Below are 22,935 nucleotides of genomic sequence, written 5' to 3' on the forward strand. Positions count from 1 at the left end.
CCGTTAAGGACAGTACTATGTCAGTTGATGCTACCGTTATGGACAGTACTATATCGGTAGACACTACCGTTATGGACACTATTATGTCGGTTGACACTACCGTTATGGACACTATTATGTCGGTTGACACTACCGTTATTGACACCATTATGTCGGTTGACACTACCGTTATGGACACCATTATGTCGGTTGACACTACCGTTAAGGACAGTACTATGTCGGTTGACACTACCGTTAAGGACAGTACTATGTCGGTTGACACTACCGTTATGGACAGTACTATATCGGTAGACACTACCGTTAAGGACAGCACTATGTCGGTTGACACTACTGTTATGGACAGTACTGTCGGTTGACACTACCGTTATGGACACCATTATGTCGGTTGACACTACCGTTAAGGACAGTACTATGTCGGTTGACACTACCGTTAAGGACAGTACTATGTCGGTTGACACTACCGTTATGGACAGTACTATATCGGTAGACACTACCGTTAAGGACAGCACTATGTTGGTTGACACTACTGTTATGGACAGCACTGTCGGTTGACACTACCGTTATGGACACTATTATGTTGGTTGACACTACCGTTATGGACAGCACTGTCGGTTGACACTACCGTTATGGACACTATTATGTCGGTTGACACTCCCGTTATGGACAGTACTATGTCAGTTGACACTACCGTTATTGACACCACTATGTCGGTTGACACTACCGTTATTGACACCACTATGTCCGTTGACACTACCGTTATGGACACTATTATGTCGGTTGACGCTCCCGTTATGGACACTATTATGTCGGTTGACACTCCCGTTATGGACAGCACTATGTCGGTTGACACTCCCGTTATGGACAGCACTATGTCGGTTGACACTCCCGTTATGGACAGCACTATGTCGGTTGACACTATTTCACAACATTTGAAGACAAAATTGTCAGTGAAACGTGGTTGTATTAGTAATGGTGCACTAGTCGGCCATATTATCGATGAACTGATCATACTTTTGCCGAAATTGGAAGATGGATCATGTAATGATAAAATTTACATATATTGTTTGAAACATGTAGTCTATGACACAAATAGATATTAGTTGTCTTAGATAGAGACTGTGTACAAGCAATCAGCAATCAACTGCAGAAACATTTCCTCTTGTGACCTTCCAGTGATTCAGTTAAAAACCCAATTCAAGCAAGAAAATTCATTTAAAACATGTCAAAACCATAAGTATATCGGAAAAATATATAGTCTATCATGTTTACTACTGAGGGTTGGTAAAGAATATTCCTTGACATATCAAAGCCTTTTCACAAATGTTTCAAAGAACATTTAGGCAAATTCAACACAAATAAATAACAAACCCAAAACATAACATCAGGGCTGTGCAAATCATAAAGAGAGGAACTCATTCATTCACTAGAACTCTTGCAACAGAAGCAACCATTATGTGTCCATCTTGCGACCGGTGTACTGTATGCTTACCCAATCATAGTTCAGGAAAAGAAACCTTTCAAAATTTCCCACTAGACCACAGGAGCAGTGAGTGGATAATAATTAGTGGTCCTGTCTGTACTTCATTGGTCAAAAATAACATTCGTAGAATTACCTAACTATCAAAACAAAATTCATTGACCACCAGGACCACTGCAACTTATCATTTAGTGCTCCTGATGAAATTTTACTAGCTAGGGACCACAGGACCAGCAACCACACTGATAGCTAACATACTGTGCTGTGATCACGGCAGGGGACACCAGAAATGGACTTCTCACATTGTACCCATGTGGGGAATCAAACCCTGGTATTCGGCATGACGAGTGAACGCTTTAACCCCAAAGTTAGTCGCCACCCCCTCCAATCTAAACATTGATATGGGATTATATGTATCGTATTAAGTGTACAAATTACACCAATACTGTGCGGTTTGATGACCAGCCACCAGTGAATCACACCAATACTGTGTGGTTTGATGACCAGCCACCAGTGAATCACACCAATACTGTGTGGTTTGATGACCAGCCACCAGTGAATCACACCAATACTGTGTGGTTTGATGACTAGCCACCAGTGTACCAGTGAATCACACCAATACTGTGTGGTTTGATGACTAGCCACCAGTGTACCAGTGAATCACACCAATACTGTGTGGTTTGATGACTAGCCACCAGTGTACCAGTGAATCACACCAATACTGTGTGGTTTGATGACTAGCCACCAGTGTACCAGTGAATCACACCAATACTGTGTGGTTTGATGACTAGCCACCAGTGTACCAGTGAATCACACCAATACTGTGTGGTTTGATGACTAGCCACCAGTGTACCAGTGAATCACAACAATACTGTGTGGTTTGATGACTAGCCACCAGTGAATCACACCAATACTGTGTGGTTTGATGACTAGCCACCAGTGTACCAGTGAATCACAACAATACTGTGCGGTTTGATGACTAGCCACCAGTGAATCACAACAATACTGTGTGGTTTGATGACTAGCCACCAGTGTACCAGTGAATCACAACAATACTGTGCGGTTTGATGACTAGCCACCAGTGTACCAGTGAATCACAACAATACTGTGTGGTTTGATGACTAGCCACCAGTGTACCAGTGAATCACAACAATACTGTGCGGTTTGATGACTAGCCACGGTTTGATGACTAGCCAGTGTACCAGTGAATCACACCAATACTGTGCGGTTTGATGACTAGCCACCAGTGTACCAGTGAATCACAACAATACACAATGCGGTTTGATGACTAGCCACCACCACAATGCGGTTTGATGACCAGCCACCAGTGTACCAGTGAATCACAACAATACTGTGCGGTTTGATGACTAGCCACCAGTGTACCAGTGAATCACACCAATACTGTGTGGTTTGATGACTAGCCACCAGTGTACCAGTGAATCACACCAATACTGTGCGGTTTGATGACTAGCCACCAGTGAATCACACCAATACTGTGTGGTTTGATGACTAGCCACCAGTGTACCAGTGAATCACAACAATACACCAATGTGGTTTGATGACTAGCCACCAGTGTACCAGTGAATCACAACAATACTGTGTGGTTTGATGACTAGCCACCACACCAGTGAATCACACCAATACTGTGTGGTTTGATGACTAGCCACCAGTGAATACAATGCACTGTGCGGTTTGATGACTAGCCACCAGTGTACCAGTGAATCACACCAATACTGTGCGGTTTGATGACTAGCCACCAGTGAATCACACCAATACTGTGCGGTTTGATGACTAGCCACCAGTGAATCACACCAATACTGTGTGGTTTGATGACTAGCCACCAGTGTACCAGTGAATCACAACAATACTGTGCGGTTTGATGACTAGCCACCAGTGTACCAGTGAATCACACCAATACTGTGTGGTTTGATGACTAGCCACCAGTGAATCACAACAATACTGTGCGGTTTGATGACTAGCCACCAGTGTACCAGTGAATCACAACAATACTGTGCGGTTTGATGACTAGCCACCAGTGAATCACACCAATACTGTGCGGTTTGATGACTAGCCACCAGTGAATCACACCAATACTGTGTGGTTTGATGACTAGCCACCAGTGTACCAGTGAATCACAACAATACTGTGCGGTTTGATGACTAGCCACCAGTGTACCAGTGAAGCCACCCACACCAATACACACCAATGCGGTTTGATGACTAGCCACCAGTGTACCAGTGAATCACACCAATACTGTGTGGTTTGATGACTAGCCACCAGTGTACCAGTGAATCACACCAATACTGTGCGGTTTGATGACTAGCCACCAGTGTACCAGTGAATCACACCAATACTGTGTGGTTTGATGACTAGCCACCAGTGTACCAGTGAATCACAACAATACTGTGCGGTTTGATGACTAGCCACCAGTGTACCAGTGAATCACACCAATACTGTGCGGTTTGATGACTAGCCACCAGTGAATCACACCAATACTGTGCGGTTTGATGACTAGCCACCAGTGAATCACACCAATACTGTGTGGTTTGATGACTAGCCACCAGTGAATCACAACAATACTGTGTGGTTTGATGACTAGCCACCAGCCACCAGTGAATCACAACAATACTGTGGTTTGATGACTAGTTGATGATAGACTAGCCACCAGTGTACCAGTGAATCACAACAATATGCAATGCGGCGGTTTGATGACTAGCCACCAGTGTACCAGTATCACACAACAAGTGCGGTTTGATGATAGCCACCAGTGTACCAGTGAATCACACCAATACTGTGCGGTTTGATGACTAGCCACCCAATACCAGTGAATCACACCAATACAATGTGTGGTTTGATGACTAGCCACCAGTGTACCAGTGAATCACACCAATACTGTGATGCGGTTTGATGACTAGCCACCAGTGAATCACAACAATACTGTGTGGTTTGATGACTAGCCACCAGTGTACCAGTGAATCACACCAATACTGTGCGGTTTGATGACTAGCCACCAGTGTACCAGTGAATCACACCAATACTGTGTGGTTTGATGACTAGCCACCAGTGTACCAGTGAATCACACCAATACTGTGCGGTTTGATGACTAGCCACCAGTGTACCAGTGAATCACAACAATACTGAGCGGTTTGATGACCAGCCACCAGTGAATCACACCAATACTGTGGTTTGATGACTAGCCACCAGTGTACCAGTGAATCACACCAATACTGAGCGGTTTGATGACTAGCCACCAGTGTACCAGTGAATCACACCAATACTGTGCGGTTTGATGACTAGCCACCAGTGAATCACACCAATACTGAGCGGTTTGATGACTAGCCACCAGTGTACCAGTGAATCACACCAATACTGTGCGGTTTGATGACTAGCCACCAGTGTACCAGTGAATCACACCAATACTGTGCGGTTTGATGACCAGCCACCAGTGTACCAGTGAATCACACCAATACTGTGCGGTTTGATGACTAGCCACCAGTGAATCACACCAATACTGTGCGGTTTGATGACTAGCCACCAGTGTACCAGTGAATCACACCAATACTGTGCGGTGATGACTAGCCACCAGTGTACCAGTGAATCACAACATCACTAGCAGTGTACATGACCCAATCAGTGATTGCAACAAAATGTCCTCAAAGAGTCTTGCAATTTTCATCATAAATATATTTTGAAATGTACAAGTCAAATAACAAGGACTATCGCTTACTATGTGTCAAAGCATACTATGGATTATATAAATTATGTATCCATTCTCTGACAACTACTGTCAAGGTATCAATAGTGTTAATCTGATCAAGGTTACTGGAGTTAGTGTTATCTGCCTACCGCTTCACAGACAATGGCCCACAGATTATTTTACTATATTTCCAAATCCTTTTCACCTGCAGGTTTTCATACACAAAAGTTTAATAACAGACAAGCGTCCATACTAAACAGGAAAACTTGTAGATAAAATTACAATGTTTAAGTGCTCTTAAAAGTCATGACAACTAATTAAAATTTACTTAAAGGTATAAATGCAAATAAGTTTTCATATGTCAATGTCAGAGTTTCTCCTACTGTTTTATTCTTGGAGCTATGATGACTCCAACATGTTGTTTCCAGAGTAAAAAAACTAAATTAAACATATAAAGTTTAAGTAGAACATTAAATATACAAAGTTTAAGTAGGCTTTTAAGTTATAAATTTGGATCTTTATGTAGCAAGGAAAGTTACTTTTGATTGTCTGCTTAGAAATATCAACACAAGAAAGTGTGTGAAACTTTTCGTATAATGTATCATGTGATTATTGTACATAATTTGATAGGCTATTAATTTTCTAACCTAAACCAGTCTTATTTGCATATACCTGCAGTCAACCACTGTTAATACATGTCCAGGTAAGAACATTCAATGACACATTTCATTTATTATCCAAAGTAAAATGTAATAGTGAGTGAGTTAGTATGGTTTTACTCCGCTTTTAGCAATATTCTAGCAATATCACGGCGGGGTACACCAGAAATGGGCCTCACACATTGTACCCATGTGGGGAATCAAACCTGGGTCTTCGGTGTGAAGAGCAAATGTTTTAACCACTAGGCTAACCCACCACACTAAAACATAATAGTTCTTTCAAACATGACATACATTTTTTAGAAATGAACTGATGGAAACAATTCTATGAAATGTATGATTTGTTTGTGGGATGCATGAAGTGGTATAGTTGGGCTATCTTGACCAAAAAAATACATGTGTAGGGGGTATCCTGTCAAGTCAGGCAAAACACATTTGATATTTCATTGACGTGTTTTGTCAAATAGTTTCCTCTGCCAAATCTGTTCAGAATTATTTCAGCATTATTACATTCAAAAATACATTTTGGATGCCATACAATGTAAAACTCTAATCATAAAATGAGTTATCACTGCAGATGATAATATTTATAGAAAAGTAATCAATTTCCACTCACTGTCAATAGCGTTCCACATAATTATACTACAATCATTGGTTACAAAATGCAGACTTCCGTTACTACAATAAGCAAATTATGTGTCACAGTATATTTTTAGATATTACTTCGACAGAAATCAAGTAAGAGCATGAAACTATGTGCTTTTCTACATTCAAGCACGACTTAAAATTTTCTTCCTCACAAAGAGCAATGTGACCTCCATAAGTGTTGTTTTCAGTTTACTACATAAGTTATGTATTTGATTCAAATACTCAAACTAAATCACCCTGATCCAATTACTTGTGTACAAATAGGCATGGACATTATTAAGAACACTGTGTGCAAATACATCTGTAGTAGAACCCAGTGTAGCTTTTTTAGCTTATGTACACGTCGTTTCAGATCTGTTCTTACTGTTTAGGATTCAATGCTGCTTTTAGCAATATTCTAGCAATATCAAGGTGGACGACAAAATCAAATCACATGTTGGTCCGTAAGCCGCTTTTAGCAATATTCAAGCAATATCAAGGTGGACGACAAAATCAAATCACATGTTGGTCCGTAAGCCGCTTTTAGCAATATTCAAGCAATATCAAGGTGGACGACAAAATCAAATCACATGTTGGTCCGTAAGCCGCTTTAGCAATATTCAAGCAATATCAAGGTAGACGACAAAATCAAATCACATGTTGGTCCGTAAGCCGCTTTTAGCAATATTCAAGCAATATCAAGGTGGACGACAAAATCAAATCACATGTTGGTCCGTAAGCCGCTTTTAGCAATATTCTAGCAAAATCATGGCGGGGACACCAGAAATGGACTTCACACATTGTACCTATGAGGGGAATCGAACCTGTGTCTTCGAAATTGACTAGCGGACACTTTAACCACAAGGCTACCTCATGTGACTTCACTTGGGTAGGTGAGGTGAGGTGAAATCGGGTTTAACGTCGTGCTTGAGAATATTTCACTCATATGACGATGTGCATGCTTGTGTATGTGTATGTGCGGCTGCTTGTACTAGCCCAGATTTAAGCTGGTTTTATAGTGCTAGCCCACTGAGATACCATGCCGCAGTGAAGCATGAATACCCCACTCAGACACATTATACTGACTCCGAGCCGACCAGTCCTTGTTGTACCCATTGATGCTGAGAGCCTGGCAGGGACCAACAAGTACCATATTTTAACGTCTTTTGGTATGACGCGGTCAGGGATCGAACCCGCGACCTTCCGCTCTCCGGGCAGACACTCTAACCACTACACCACGGAGGTGGTCACTTGGGTAGGTACACAAACATATTACCACATAAGCACCAAAGTAGAACTATTGTTAAATGTCTACTCCTGAGATTACAAAACCTAGTAGACTGGAGCCAGGAGAGGAACAATACATTGAAAACACACAGGAAACTATCAGCAAACACTCAGTGATTCAACAAAGTTGCCTCGATTCTATGGGGTGCCTACATGGTGTATGAAGTTGACGTGGCATACTTCCAAGCATGTTTTACATGTTATTAAATTTTATACTTTAAAAAGGCAATGTCTAAGCATTATACAGCCAAAATCAGCTATTAAACAGGTTTCATTTTGTCAAATGTAGAATGGTGATAAACCTATCATTTGGCAGATATTGCTGTTTTTCAACATGGACCTATCTTACCTGTATATATAACCATGTTATGTATGTTTGGTTCCAATTAGCTTATTAAATCTTCAAAACGAACATGTGGAAATAAAAATTAAGTAATGTCGACAATAAAGAAACCAATGAATATCTACATAAAACTCTGAACAATATAAAAAAAACCCCATCTATTCTGAGGCATGGAATGATAAAAAAAAACTGGAGGTTAGGGGCGGAAATCTTTCCATTACAACTTCAGGTAAGCTTGCTTCACAATGACAACACAACAATGTCTCCTGAAAATATCAAATCTAATTTGAAGCTACCTTATACTGGCTGAATTTCTGCTGAATTCTCAGAGTTAAAACTGAATGAAATATGCCAACTGTTACAACTGACATTTTGAGTTACCCTCCGCGGCTATTAACCTCTCAATTGAATCATCATTAAAAAGATACATAATTGATAGACATAATCCAGTATTTGTGTTCGATTTGCTAATGGTACATAAAATCCTGGTGTGTCATAAAAGAGAACTCAACTCAGTTAACTTGAGGGGTCCATGTATGTATACATGACTACAGCTTGTGGTTACTTTTAACAGGCATCATCAGGCAATGAAAGACTGTTGCCTAACTCCAGCACTAAAGTACTGTCGGAAATAGAAAAAACTGTTTTTAGGCTGTTAGTGTTACTCTGTATCCCTAAAATTGACAAATTTACAAATAGCATATATCGAAATAACCCACATCGGCCTAACTGGGCATTCAGTGGGATGCGTAATAGTATATCCAGAAAAGCATGTTTACTCGTAAAATCGGGCAAAACTTAGAAAAATATGAATAGCTGCTCAAAACAATAGATCAGACTATAGATGGCAATTAGGTCACTCAGCCAGGTATTATGACGGACCGTCGACTCACCTGGCATGAAATGCACGCCCTGCCTACAAGCACAAGGGGTCATCTCAAAGATATTTTATGCTTTTTCATGTGTGTTGAATTGATCATAAAGTTTATATTAAGATACGTAAAAGGGTATGATACCCATAGAAAAGCTTAAATCAGCCATTGTATTAAATGTCTCAAAATGTATAGGTGGCATGACCACCGAAGATCGACAGGACTGGATATTATTTGTAAATTGTTATGACATGCCATTTGCTTCCCAGTTTAATTCCCCTAAATGATTATCTTATCTCATCCCGACCCCAACCACCGTCTGCGACACCCGTCTTGGATTTGCTTTTGAGACGGCCACTCCTGTTTCTTTTTATAGTGATAGTGAGACTCCATGGTAGCTACATCCTTCATAGTTTCAGTATTAAAGTTATTATTTATTACGTCAGCTATCGTTTAAGTAAGTTTAATTTCAAAATGGACATTTAAAAATTGTCCTATGTAATATAATATCATCGCACACTAATTTGCATAAAGCCATCGTGTGCTCCAAATAAGTCGCTTTGGACTTAGAAAAAACCCTCATTTCTCAATTCTGCACTAATCTCTCCTCAGTAAAGTCATTTTTCTACATTTCCTATCTCTCTACCACCGAGACTGTAGTTAGGCCGAACTTAGTTTATCAGATATTTCACACTTACACATATTACCTACATAACTTGTACATATCGATGCGAATTTTTTTTTGCTATTTCTGACTACTTCAGTCAATGTATAAATTCCTTCAAGCAGATCTTACTGCGGCTAACTGTCCCACAACGTAAGATTGACTTTCTATCAGTGTTACTGAACATAGATAAAACTACCCCACAATGTAATGTTAAGATACTATCCCTTTGTTCCATTACACAGCCTACTGTTGTCATATTCCCACAAGTCAAGAGCACACCTCACAGAGGAAGAGGATAAAATACTCTGAAAACAGTAGTTGTGTCAACACATTCCATGTCAAGGCTTGGGGGCACATGTTGTGGTCACTTAAAGCTGAAGCAGCAGACGCTTCAGAGAAACAGGCAAGGATCCCCCTCGCAATAAGTACACATCACACACTCTTGATACTCTTCTTAAAGGGTAACCACATGAACAAGTTCTCAACGGAGTTATCCCCCCATTAGTCATATGTGCCAATCATTCAGCTAACACAGCAAGTGTTTAAATGCACAGCTAATCCCAGACTTCAAAATAATCACTATCATCTTTCCACACATCATCAGTCAATACACCAGATGATTTTTGCATCAACGAAAAGACACAGACAAAGACATATGTTATCAAAACATTCTCATGACGTCTGCAAATTCTGATATAACATTGACTGTGTCATCACAAAATACAGGAAAATCAAGACATTACAGACTGAAATTCTAACTGCTTCACTGGAGTTCATGTCTGTTGACATGTCTGTTCATATTGTCACTGAACACTTCTTGAACAACAAATGTTAGACAGCATCTCAAGATACTGCAGGCGTCACCACTACCTGCTGGCTGGGACTGAACTTGACTGTCAGCATCTTCAGTATTGGTACACTGGAGTAAGACTGGCCTGATGCAAGATGATGTAGAAGTTAGGGGCGGTATACTTCAGTATTGGTACATTGGAGTAAGACTGGCCTGATGCAAGATGACGTAGAAGTTAGGGGCAGTATACTTCAGTATTGGTACATTGGAGTAAGACTGGCCTGATGCTAGATGATGTAGAAGTTAGGGGCAGTATACTTCAGTATTGGTACATTGGAGTAAGACTGGCCTGATGCAAGATGACGTAGAAGTTAGGGGTGGTATACTTCAGTATTGGTACATTGGAGTAAGACTGGCCTGATGCAAGATGATGAGAAGTTAGAAGGTATAGAAGTTAGGGCCTGTATACTTCAGTATTGGTACATTGGAGTAAGACTGGCCTGATGCAAGATGACGTAGAAGTTTAGGGCAGTATACTTCAGTATTGGTACATTGGAGTAAGACTGGCCTGATGCAAGATGATGTAGAAGTTAGGGGTAGAGTATACTTCAGTATTGGTACATTGGAGTAAGACTGGCCTGATGCAAGATGAAGAGGGGGCAGTAGAAGTTAGGGGTATACTTCAGTATTGGTACATTGGAGTAAGACTGGCCTGATGCAAGATGATGTAGAAGTTAGGGGCAGTATACTTCAGTATTGGTACATTGGAGTAAGACTGGCCTGATGCAAGAAGATAGGGGCGTAGAAGTTAGGGGCAAGATGATCGTAGAAGTATACTTCAGTATTGGTACATTGGAGTAAGACTGGCCTGATGCAAGATGACGTAGAAGTTAGGGGCGGTATACTTCAGTATTGGTACATTGGAGTAAGACTGGCCTGATGCAAGATGACGTAGAAGTTAGGGGCAGTATACTTCAGTATTGGTACATTGGAGTAAGACTGGCCTGATGCAAGATGACGTAGAAGTTAGGGGCAGTATACTTCAGTATTGGTACATTGGAGTAAGACTGGCCTGATGCAAGATGACGTAGAAGTTAGGGGCAGTATACTTCAGTATTGGTACATTGGAGTAAGACTGGCCTGATGCAAGATGGCGTAGAAGTTAGGGGTGAGTATACTTCAGTATTGGTACATTGGAGTAAGACTGGCCTGATGCAAGATGGCGTAGAAGTTAGGGTGGTATACTTCAGTATTGGTACATTATACTGGCCTGATGCAAGTATTGGTACATTGGAGTAAGACTGGCCTGATGCAAGATGGCAGTAGAAGTTATGGGGCAGTATACTTCAGTATTGGTACATTGGAGTAAGACTGGCCTGATGCAAGATGACGTAGAAGTTAGGGGCAGTATACTTCAGTATTGGTACATTGGAGTAAGACTGGCCTGATGCAAGATGACGTAGAAGTTAGGGGCAGTATACTTCAGTATTGGTACATTGGAGTAAGACTGGCCTGATGCAAGATGACGTAGAAGTTAGGGGTGGTATACTTCAGTATTGGTACATTGGAGTAAGACTGGCCTGATGCAAGATGGACATTAGAGGTTAGAAGTTAGGGGTGGTATACTTCAGTATTGGTACATTGGAGTAAGACTGGCCTGATGCAAGATGACGTAGAAGTTAGGGGCAGTATACTTCAGTATTGGTACATTGGAGTAAGACTGGCCTGATGCAAGATGACGTAGAAGTTAGGGGCAGTATACTTCAGTATTGGTACATTGGAGTAAGACTGGCCTGATGCAAGATGACGTAGAAGTTAGGGGCGGTATACTTCAGTATTGGTACATTGGAGTAAGACTGGCCTGATGCAAGATGATGTAGAAGTTAGGGTGGTATACTTCAGTATTGGTACATTGGAGTAAGACTGGCCTGATGCAAGATGACGTAGAAGTTTAGGGTATAGTTAGGGGTGCATACTTCAGTATACATTGGAGTAAGACTGGCCTGATGCAAGATGATCGCAGTAGTACAGTATTGGTACATTGGAGTAAGACTGGCCTGATGCAAGATGGCAGTAGAAGTTAGGGGCAGTATACTTCAGTATTGGTACATTGGAGTAAGACTGGCCTGATGCAAGATGACGTAGAAGTTAGGGGGCAGTATACTTCAGTATTGGTACATTGGAGTAAGACTGGCCTGATGCAAGATGATGCGTAGAAGTTAGGGGCAGTATACTTCAGTATTGGTACATTGGAGTAAGACTGGCCTGATGCAAGATGACGTAGAAGTTATAGTATACTTCAGTATTGGTACATTGGAGTAAGACTGGCCTGATGCAAGATGATGTAGAAGTTAGGGGCAGTATACTTCAGTATTGGTACATTGGAGTAAGACTGGCCTGATGCAAGATGACGTAGAAGTTATAGGGGTGGTATACTTCAGTATTGGTACATTGGAGTAAGACTGGCCTGATGCAAGATGACGTAGAAGTTAGGGGCAGTATACTTCAGTATTGGTACATTGGAGTAAGACTGGCCTGATGCAAGATGACGTAGAAGTTAGGGGTGGTATACTTCAGTATTGGTACATTGGAGTAAGACTGGCCTGATGCAAGATGACGTAGAAGTTAGGGGCGGTATACTTCAGTATTGGTACATTGGAGTAAGACTGGCCTGATGCAAGATGGACATTAGAAGTTAGGGGACTGGTATACTTCAGTATTGGTACATTGGATTGGAAGACTGGCCTGATGCAAGACCAAGATATACTTCAGAGCTGGACATAGGATATAAATAGGTATCATAGGGATATGGCTGTCGACCTTCCATTTACTCTGTTCCTGTATCAGAATATTAGCACATGGGAGCAGAAATTGACGGCACTGACCTCGGGTAATGACAGTTGTGTCAAATTTGTATGGTGTGTCTGTCAATAACAACACTTGACATTCTGTCAGGTGAGATAATGCCTGACATCTGACATTAAAAACAACAGTTCTCTGTAGTTCCTCCAAAACAATGAAGAAACAAGAAGACAAAGTCATCAATATCCCCACACAATGGCAAAATACTCTTCATGATTATGTCTACGAGTTATAATTATGTCAAATATTTAGGTGTGTATAAAGAAAAGTGGAAGGAGAGTATTGAAAGGTTTTTAAAGTTCTGCTCCAGAAAGGAGCACTATCACCAATTTCAGTCTATGTCAAACTTGTTGCCATGGAAATGCCAAAAATATTTTATTCAATATTCCAAAACTACCAAAAGGCACCAGTACACCACCAGACCTATCTATGTGCCAAGTTTAGTCAAGAAATAGTGAACGGTTTTAGAGTTCTGCTCCAGAAAAGACAAATGTGCACGGACGGACGGACAGACACGGTTGCACGGACGGAGTCCATTTTAATACCCCCCGCAAAACTTTGGTGAAGAAATAGTGAACGGTTTTAGAGTTCTGCTCCGGAAAAGACAAATGTGCACTGTTGGACGGGGTCTATTTTGACACACACACACACACACCCCATAAAACGTGTTGCGTGGGATAAAATATAGTTTATTCAGAATTCCAAAACTACTAAAAGGCACCAGTACATCACCAGACCAATCTATGTGCCAAGTGTGGTGAAGAAATATTGAACGGTTTTAGAGTTCTGCTCCGGAAAAGACAAATGTGCACGGACGGACAGGGTCTATTTTGACACACACACACACACCCTCCCTCGCAAAACGTGTTGCGTGGGATAAAAATATTTTATTCAGAATTCAAAACTACCAAAGGCACCAGTACACCACCAGAAATGTGCAAGTTTGGTGAAGAAATAGTGAACGGTTTTAAAGTTCTGCTCCAGCACTATCACAATTTCAGTGGTGTCAAACTTGTTGCCATGGAAATGCCAAAATATTTTATTCAATATTCCAAAACTACCAAAAGGCACCAGTACACCAAGACCTATCTATGTGCCAAGTTTAGTCAAAAGAAATATTGAACGGTTTTAGAGTTCTGCTCCAGAAAAGAGACAAATGTGCGGACGGACGGACAGACACACGGACGGAGTCCATTTTAATACCCCATAAAACTTTGGTGAAGAAATAGTGAGCGGTTTTAGAGTTCTGCTCGGAAAAGACAAATGTGCACTGTTGGACGGGGTCTATTTTGACACACACACACACACACACCCCATAAAACGTGTTGCGTGGGATAAAATATAGTTTATTCAGAATTCCAAAACTACTAAAAGGCACCAGTACATCACCAGACCAATCTATGTGCCAAGTGTGGTGAAGAAATATTGAACGGTTTTAGAGTTCTGCTCCGGAAAAGACAAATGTGCACGGACGGACAGGGTCTATTTTGACACACACACACACACCCTCCCTCGCAAAACGTGTTGCGTGGGATAAAAAATATTTTATTCAGAATTCCAAAACTACCAAAAGGCACCAGTACACCACCAGATCTATCTATGTGCCAAGTTTGGTGAAGAAATAGTGAACGGTTTTAGAGTTCAGCTCCGGAAAAGAGCACCACCACCAATTTCAGGCTAAGTCAAATTTGTTGCCATGGAAATGCCAAAAATATTTTATTCAGAATTCCAAAACTACCAAAAGGCACCAGTACATCACCAGATCTATCTATGTGCCAAGTGTGGTGAAGAAATATTGAACGGTTTTAGAGTTCTGCTCCGGAAAAGACAAATGTGCACGGACGGACGGACACACGGTCGCACGGACGGAGTCCATTTTAATACCCCCCGCAAAACTTTGGTGAAGAAATAGTGAGCGGTTTTAGAGTTCTGCTCCGGAAAAGACAAATGTGCACGGACGGACAGGGTCTATTTTGACACACACACACACCCTCCCTCGCAAAACGTGTTGCGTGGGATAAAAAATATTTTATTCAGAATTCCAAAACTACCAAAAGGCACCAGTACACCACCAGATCTATCTATGTGCCAAGTTTGGTTAAGAAATATTGAACGGTTTTAGAGTTCTGCTCCGGAACAGAGTACTACCACTAATTTCAGTGAAAGTCGAACTTGTTGCCATGAAAACGCCAAAACTATTGTATTCAGAATTCCAAAACTACCAAAAGGCACCAGTACACCACCAGATCCATGTATGTGCCAAGTTTGGTGAAGAAATATTGACAATTTTAGAGTTCTGCTCCGGAAAAGACAAGTGTGCACAGACAGACGGACGGACGGATTCCATTTTAATACCCTCCGCAAAACACGTTGAGGGGGATAACAAGAACAAGAACACTTGCTACGTGGAAAAGTAAATATACACGGTTAAATTTGAATCAAAGAGACTATGAGGTGATGTTGTAGTGTTACGTGTCACTGTATGCCAGGCAGAAAAGACAAACATAAATTTGACAACTGCATGGGCGGACGAAGCTTGGCCGAGTGTACAAATTTGTTCGCCGTTATGGTCGACACTTTCATGAACTCAGTGCTGTAAGCAGTGTAAATTTTAATCTGGTAATCAAACAAAGTTTTTGCGAGAATAACTGTTAGAGTGACAACATGGCTGTTATATCACCTAATAGCGATCTTGGTATCTTTTTCACAACAAAACGGATGTAGACTAAGTCACATATTATTTCATACAGCACAAGTGGACAAAGCTGTATTAGCTATAATTTAGCATTATTAGTTATTCATCTTTAACCTGGAGGTTTTTGTCTCATCTCTAGTATTTAATAAAAAAATGTCGCACCTCTTAAAACTTGTTATTTGAAATGAATACCCGGACAGTAAAAATATGGTGGGTATCAAAAGTGTAGATACTCACTTGAAACTGGAAATACCCACATAGTTTCAAAAGTATGGGTATCATACTCACATGGTCTAAAGATTACCTCTGTTTACCCGTGTAATATAACAATATTGGATATGCAGTGTACCTTAGTGCACAAGCATTCATAGTTTTAAAAGCTGCATTTATTATTTACAGTATTTATGTGTAGCCAACTACCGTAGTTATGGGATGCGTGGAGCATTACAATATCCACCACGAGTAGGAGATACTTGGTCATGAGTGAGTGAGTGAGTATGGTTTTACGCCGTTTTTAGCAATGTTCCAGCAATATCACGGCTGGGGACACCAGAAATGGGCTTCACACATTTGTGCCCATGTGGGGATTAGAACCTGGGACTTTGGCGTGACGAGTGAACGCTTTAACCACCACGCTACCCCACCGACCCACTTTGTTATGACCAACCATTAGAACTTTAGAGCCAATATTCTTGTTTGCTTACAGAATTCACTTTCTTCTCACAAGTTACATAAACGTGTCTATCAGAGTATCATTCTTACAAAAAGTGTTTAATGAATTCCTGGCATAAAGCTATTAACCCATGTGGTAAAAAAATAAACCTCCATTTTGTTAGTGTTACAGTATGTTTAACTGGATAACCGACTGCTTTATCTTAGACTGTGAGTGAGTTTAGTTTTATACCACTTTTAGCACTATTCCAGCAATCTCACGGCGGGGGACACCAGAAGTGGGTTTACACATTGCACCCATGTGGGGAATCGTACCCACATCATATTGTAGAGGTACTAATTTTCCTAAAGACATCTATTCTGTGCTATAGTGTACAACTATGGTACATCCTGTGCTCATAAGACCACAACAGTGTCACTAACTGAATGAGTCAGCGTTATTGTATGCTGGAGTGATAATCTGTCTTCATCACACGGACCTGCAAATATGTGGGCCTGGGCCACACAAACCTATACTTGTCCTGAACATGACAGGCAATTTGTTCCATCCATAAGTGAATCATAACAAAATGTAACAGAACTTGACCCCAATATACAATTTAGTCACCTGTTTCACAAAGGAGGTACTAGCAACCTTTTCTGAACTGCACCGTGAGGTCAAACTAGAGGTATACAGTATGGTTAATGTACACTTTTATTTGATCATAGGATTGTAACTTGGGTTATTGGATCATAAAACTGCATTGATTCATAAAAGCAGCCAATAACAACAAGGTCCAAACTCCAAAAGCGTGTATGTCACACAGCGATTAAGCTTGACTTTCATGTCTTGAGTAAAATGTCATGTTCAGTGTAAAACTGAACAGTGACAAACATCTAGTTCATTTTACCCAAAATTTCATGGCATATCATTTCCTGATGTAAATGGATCAACTCTGTCAAATGGTAATCAGCGATGAAACCGACAATGTGAACGTCTGAGATGCAAGCGTTACTTGGGTATTTGGAGGGTATTTCATCGTTGTAAAACGTACATTTTGACAAAACACCGTAATATACTAAAAGATCTATTTAAAGGGCACCTGTCGAAAACAGGTGACCAATGTGCAACATTGCCGAGGATTTGTTGCAAGTTTGGGGCGACTAATTTCGGTGTCAATAACTTTTAAATTGTCCAAAGTCACTTACCAGTTGTAAAAAAGGTGTCAGTTGACCAGGCTCGAATGTTAATTTGGTATTCTTTTTAACTTTTAAGTTAATGATGTGTTGACAGCCAAATCATAAGCAACACATGGTTGCCGCCATTTTATTTCGTCTCACCTGCTATGTATTCGTCCGCTGAACTCACAAATGAGTGGAAATTTGTTTACTATCGAATTACAACTTTAATAATGAATTTCAGCTCCTGTGTGTTAGAGGTGGTTATGTGGAGCAGAGATAAAAGGTATATGAAATGTTTAATCCTTTAGAAAATATTATAAGTGATTATTTATACTGATGACAAATAGTCCGTGAGGTAGGAAAGTAGTGCATCTGGGCACCCAGCTCGCGAGAGTTTGACCGTAGCACTCCTTTGTCGGAAGGAGGGAGAAAATATAGTACCGTTTACCTTGTACTTTGTAAACAATTGAATTGGTCATCGGCCCTGCTTTGTTTCTCTATCAACTTGAAACGGTTGTTTAGACAATTCAGTAGACCCTAATTACAAGTACAGTGTGGTGGAACAACTTGACAGAGGATATGGAAAATACGCGTAAGAAAGTTGTCCGGTCCAGTTGTGTTTTTGTACTTTCTGAGTAACAGTATTTGTGATCTTGTTGATGTAGCCTGGGATTACCTGAGTTTCTAGCGGATAAGCAAGACAGATTCCTTGGAACGGTTCCGGAAGCTGTCTGATCATCACAATGGATAGGACTGATCTCGATTCGATCCAGAGTAAACTTAAACTGGCGATAAAGAACCATCAGGTACCGTGACAAACTTCTCCGACTATCCTGATGATTGATTATCTCGTCTACCACTGACAACTTTCATCACAAAAGTGATATGATTAGTATTATGATAGCTGTAGGGATTTGTTATGAATTCTTACTAGTTTTTTGTACGTTGCTTAACCTACGAGGTCTATTTTAAGTGAGTTTGACAGTGAAATGATGTTGTTTTGGTGCGACAGGTCGTCCAATAATAAAGCAGCACATCTTCTGTGTAGTGAAATTATGCGACCTTTCCAAACTTCATGAAGACTCAGGAAAGATGGAATCGGTGCAAGATTATAGTGTACATTTATTGTTATTGCAGATGCTGGTAGTGAAGATGAAAGCAGAGCCCCAGGTAAGGATGTTTATGTCTTCATCACTTGACCGCAAGCAGCAGCAACACCCCGAATCCCTTCTCTCTGTCTGCTCGCTAGCTACAAATTATTGATTTTTGTTGTCGAAACTTTTCGTGCGGCCATTTTCTCCAACTCTGTAGTCAGATTTATTATAGCTGACAAGCCAAATGTTTCTTTATTTCTACAGAATCAAGCAATGAAGACTAAGCTCCATGAACTGCAAACAGAGATTATGTCCCTCAGTGAGAAACAAGTGAGTATGGGGATGTTTTTCTGGACGTATCACCTTTGTTAGCTGAAGCTGTGCTTGGAAGTTTGGTGACCTACTATGCTAATGCATCAGGAATTTATTGATTTCTGCCTACATCCTTCAGTTTTGTCTTTTCACCAGAGGTGAACTTGTTCAGTGGCATCTTGTTGAGGATTGCTCTTATCCAGCTTGCGAACTGGGTTTAAACGTTTCTTAACCTTTTCCTGAAGCTCAGTCCAAGATGGAAAATTCTTGGACAGCATTCTGGAGGTTCCATATGTGAAAGTATTTGTAATTTATTCAGTTGGAAACTATTTTCTTATTTTATATATACTCACATGTTCTTTATTACATATGGGATTGATATCGAAAATCAACAGTACATTGCCACTCTGAAAGATTGTGGCAAAGTTCAATTTGTAAATTTCAGGATTTGTTTTGTCAAAAGTAAGTGTAAGAAATTTTGCAAGAGACAAATGGCAGGACATTTTCATGATCACATCAACTTTAGGAAATTTTAAAATATTTTCGGAAAATATTGCATCACCAATTGGTCATTGTCTCTGAAATTTTACTGAAACAAAATTTAGAAAGTAAAAGTGCTTAAGTAAATATCTATACTGACTGGATAAAATGTAGTTTATTCCTTTATATTTTGATGCCAAAGATTGGCTTTTTTCAAGCTGCACAATTTTTGGGACGGAGAAGAATGAATTGAAAAGAATTAAGTACTGTCTTTGCTGATGTGGACCCCGTTCCTCAAAGCAATCGTAGCGCTACGACAGTCATAAGTCTATGTTAAAGTATGGGAGTTACGACTGTCGTAGTGCTACGATCGCTTTGAGGAACGGCCCAGGCTGGAGTACATGTTAAATATCTGGAAAAGCTATATGATACTACATGATACTCCCACACTACCCCAAAATACTGAATATAAATCATGACAACCCATGACTTAGCTATACTGTGAACACAGGTTTAGAATGTGAATGCTAAGGTCTCAAAGTATGTGGCACACAACCTTTGCTTATGAGTGATAGTGAAATACATGCTCAAAAGTTTGTAAACTAAACCACTAGACATAGGAAATGGACATCAGTGTAGTATGAAAAACACAGTGCTTTACTTAAAACATTTGAAAACCATATTGGGCAAAATAATGGAGAATCCTTTTAAATTCTATTTAATGTGTTCTGTAGTATAAGAATGACAGTAATTTATTGACGCCAGTTAAAATGATAAAGAGGGGAAAACCCTTTTTGAGTGCAGTACTTACGTTTCCTGATCCTTTATTTTCAGGTAACATTGCAGATAATGCACTTTTTCTGGAGTGTTTTCTGAATGTTCATGTGTGTTTTCATAAAATGTGATACAATAATAAAACAACATATAGTTGAAAACGACTAACTACATTTTATGATGTTCATGATTATACTGAAATGATGTACAAAAATCCTGTCATTCGTGGCTCACTGACAAAACCTCTTGCACAAGAGTGTTCACCTGAAACACAATATACTTCTTCTATTAGAAATTTGTATGGTAGGGCAAATTTCAGCTTCTTCAAAACCAGTCCATTTAAGCTCACCTCCTAGAGTGTTTCTATATACACTTTGTGAATGCAAATATATTGAGAAATTTCGCTTGCACCATACTGGAAAGGACTGTTTACATGATATTTGCTTCAATGAAATGATATTGAAAAACAAGTTTATGATTGATGGCATTGATATTCATGAGAAAATACACAAACAAAACTCTGCGGTATATTTGATTGACTTTCTGCAGTTTCTAACATTTATTGATGTATACATGCAAGGAATTTTCAAATCAAAAGAAAACCTCTTCCCCCCCAACATAAAGGGGCATAACTCTTCAGTCCTCATTTGTATGTGTAGTGAGCTGGTATAGTTTTTTTGCCACTTCATATTCATGAATATTCCAGCAATATTATACTGGGGGACACCAGAAATTGATTTAGAGCAGTGTATGCCTATGTCGAGAATCGGACCAGGGTCTTACACACAAAGTTTCATCAATGAGTGACCTGATACTGCTGATCGTTGTATCTAATTTGTTGCATTTTTAACAGAAAAATGTAAACATTAGTGTTAGGAATCGGAAACCAAATCCACTATCGATTATCGGAGGATTGTGGTTAACGATTATCGATTATAATCGAAATATATACATTTTTAATGAAATCACCAATTTGAAGGGTTTTTCACCAGTTTTTTTCTAATAAATGTTTCTTATAACTAATACTGTCATGCAATGAACTGGAATTGTAATTAAATAATAAAAGTAGTTAAAAATTTTACAATGCGCATAGCTTTACGCTGTTGAGCGCATGTTTGTTCGTGAATATTCGTCAAATTTAATCGTTAAAGTACTGTCGGAAATAGAAAATGACTGTATTTTCTCATTTATCTCTACAATTTATGTAGTTGATACGTGCAAGTGTGAATTATCTGTTAAACTAAGTTCGGCCTAACTACAGTCTCAGTGATAGGGACATAGGAAACGTAGAAAAAGGACTTTACTGAGGAGAGATTAGTGCAGAAATGAGCAATGCTGTTTTTTTCTAAGTCCAAGACGATTTATTTGGAACAGACCATTGCTTTGTGTAAATTAGTGTGCAACGATATTGTATCACAAAGGACACTTTTTAAATGCCCAACTTGAAATAAGACGTAGCTTAATTATAAACGATAGCTGGCGTAAAAAATAATAACTTTCATGCTGAAACTGGGAAAGTACACGGCATGTCATAACAATTTACAAATAATATCCAGTCCTGACGATCTTCGCGATCGGGTGGTCATGCCACCTATATATTTTGAGACATTTAATACGATGCGTTTCTATGGTTATCAGGTATCGAACTCTTTTACATATCTCAACATAAACTTTATGAAAGTAAGACACATAAGATGTTAATCAATAAATGAGGCATAGTCAACACACATGAAAAAGCTCAAACTTTCTTTGAGATGACCCCTTGTGCCTGTAGGCAGCACATGCATTTCATGCCAGGTGAGTCGGCGGTCGGTCATCATACCTGGCTGAGCGACCTAATTGCCATCTATAGTCTGATCTATTGTTTTCAGCAGCTACAGGTATTTTTTCTAAGTTTTTACGAGTAAACATGCTTTTCTGGATATCCTGTTATGCATCCCACTGAATGCCAAGTTAGGCCGAAGTGGGTTATTTTGACATATGCTATTTGCAGTTGTGTAAATTTTAGGGATACAGAGTAACAGCCTAAAAACAGTTTTTTTCTATTTCCGACAGTACTTTAGTTTACTTCATTCAAGAGTGTTAAACTAAAACAACAAAATTCCAATTAATGGAAAATATGTTTTTTTTACAATAGATAATCATTATTAATCCTTCTTTTGATCGATTTTCTATCATCGGAACACCACTAGTAAACATGTTTTCTCTTTACCTTGTTGTCACCAGCTCTAATGTGCAGAAACTATGTGTGATCTGTTTACCAATGGTGAGATAGTAACAACACAAGTGCATACAGTTAGCATCCTGTATATAAGGCTGTTTGCAATATCTACAAGATGGCACTGCATTCAAACTGTTCCAATCTGAAAAGCTGTGTTTAATGCCTAACCGAAGAGTGTGCACAGGCAATGGGCAATGTTAACATATATTTGGGGTTATACTTCCTCGATAAAGTACCGGTTGTAC

General features: G+C 39.8%; 2 protein-coding genes across 4 annotated transcripts in view; one reads left to right on the forward strand and one right to left on the reverse strand.

The window, feature by feature from the left end:
• Positions 1-17,980, reverse strand: part of LOC124270495 (nuclear pore complex protein Nup50-like) — a 31,978-nt gene extending 13,998 nt beyond the window's left edge. For both annotated transcript variants that reach the window (XM_046705507.1, XM_046705506.1), the window contains exon 1: positions 17,837-17,980. The gene's annotated coding sequence lies outside the window, so the exon portion shown is untranslated. The remainder of the gene's footprint in view (positions 1-17,836) is intronic.
• Positions 17,981-18,224: 244 nt separating this feature from the next.
• Positions 18,225-22,935, forward strand: part of LOC124270496 (PHD finger protein 21A-like) — a 51,814-nt gene continuing 47,103 nt past the window's right edge. For both annotated transcript variants that reach the window (XM_046705508.1, XM_046705510.1), the window contains exons 1-3: positions 18,225-18,615; positions 18,947-18,979; positions 19,168-19,233. In XM_046705508.1, the coding sequence (XP_046561464.1) occupies positions 18,553-18,615; positions 18,947-18,979; positions 19,168-19,233 (162 nt within the window). In that variant the 5' untranslated portion in view covers positions 18,225-18,552. The remainder of the gene's footprint in view (positions 18,616-18,946; positions 18,980-19,167; positions 19,234-22,935) is intronic.

The sequence above is a fragment of the Haliotis rubra genome, unplaced genomic scaffold (genome assembly GCF_003918875.1).
Source record: "Haliotis rubra isolate DU_JTF1 unplaced genomic scaffold, ASM391887v1 Scf152, whole genome shotgun sequence".
NCBI classification, from domain to species: Eukaryota; Metazoa; Mollusca; class Gastropoda; order Lepetellida; family Haliotidae; genus Haliotis; species Haliotis rubra.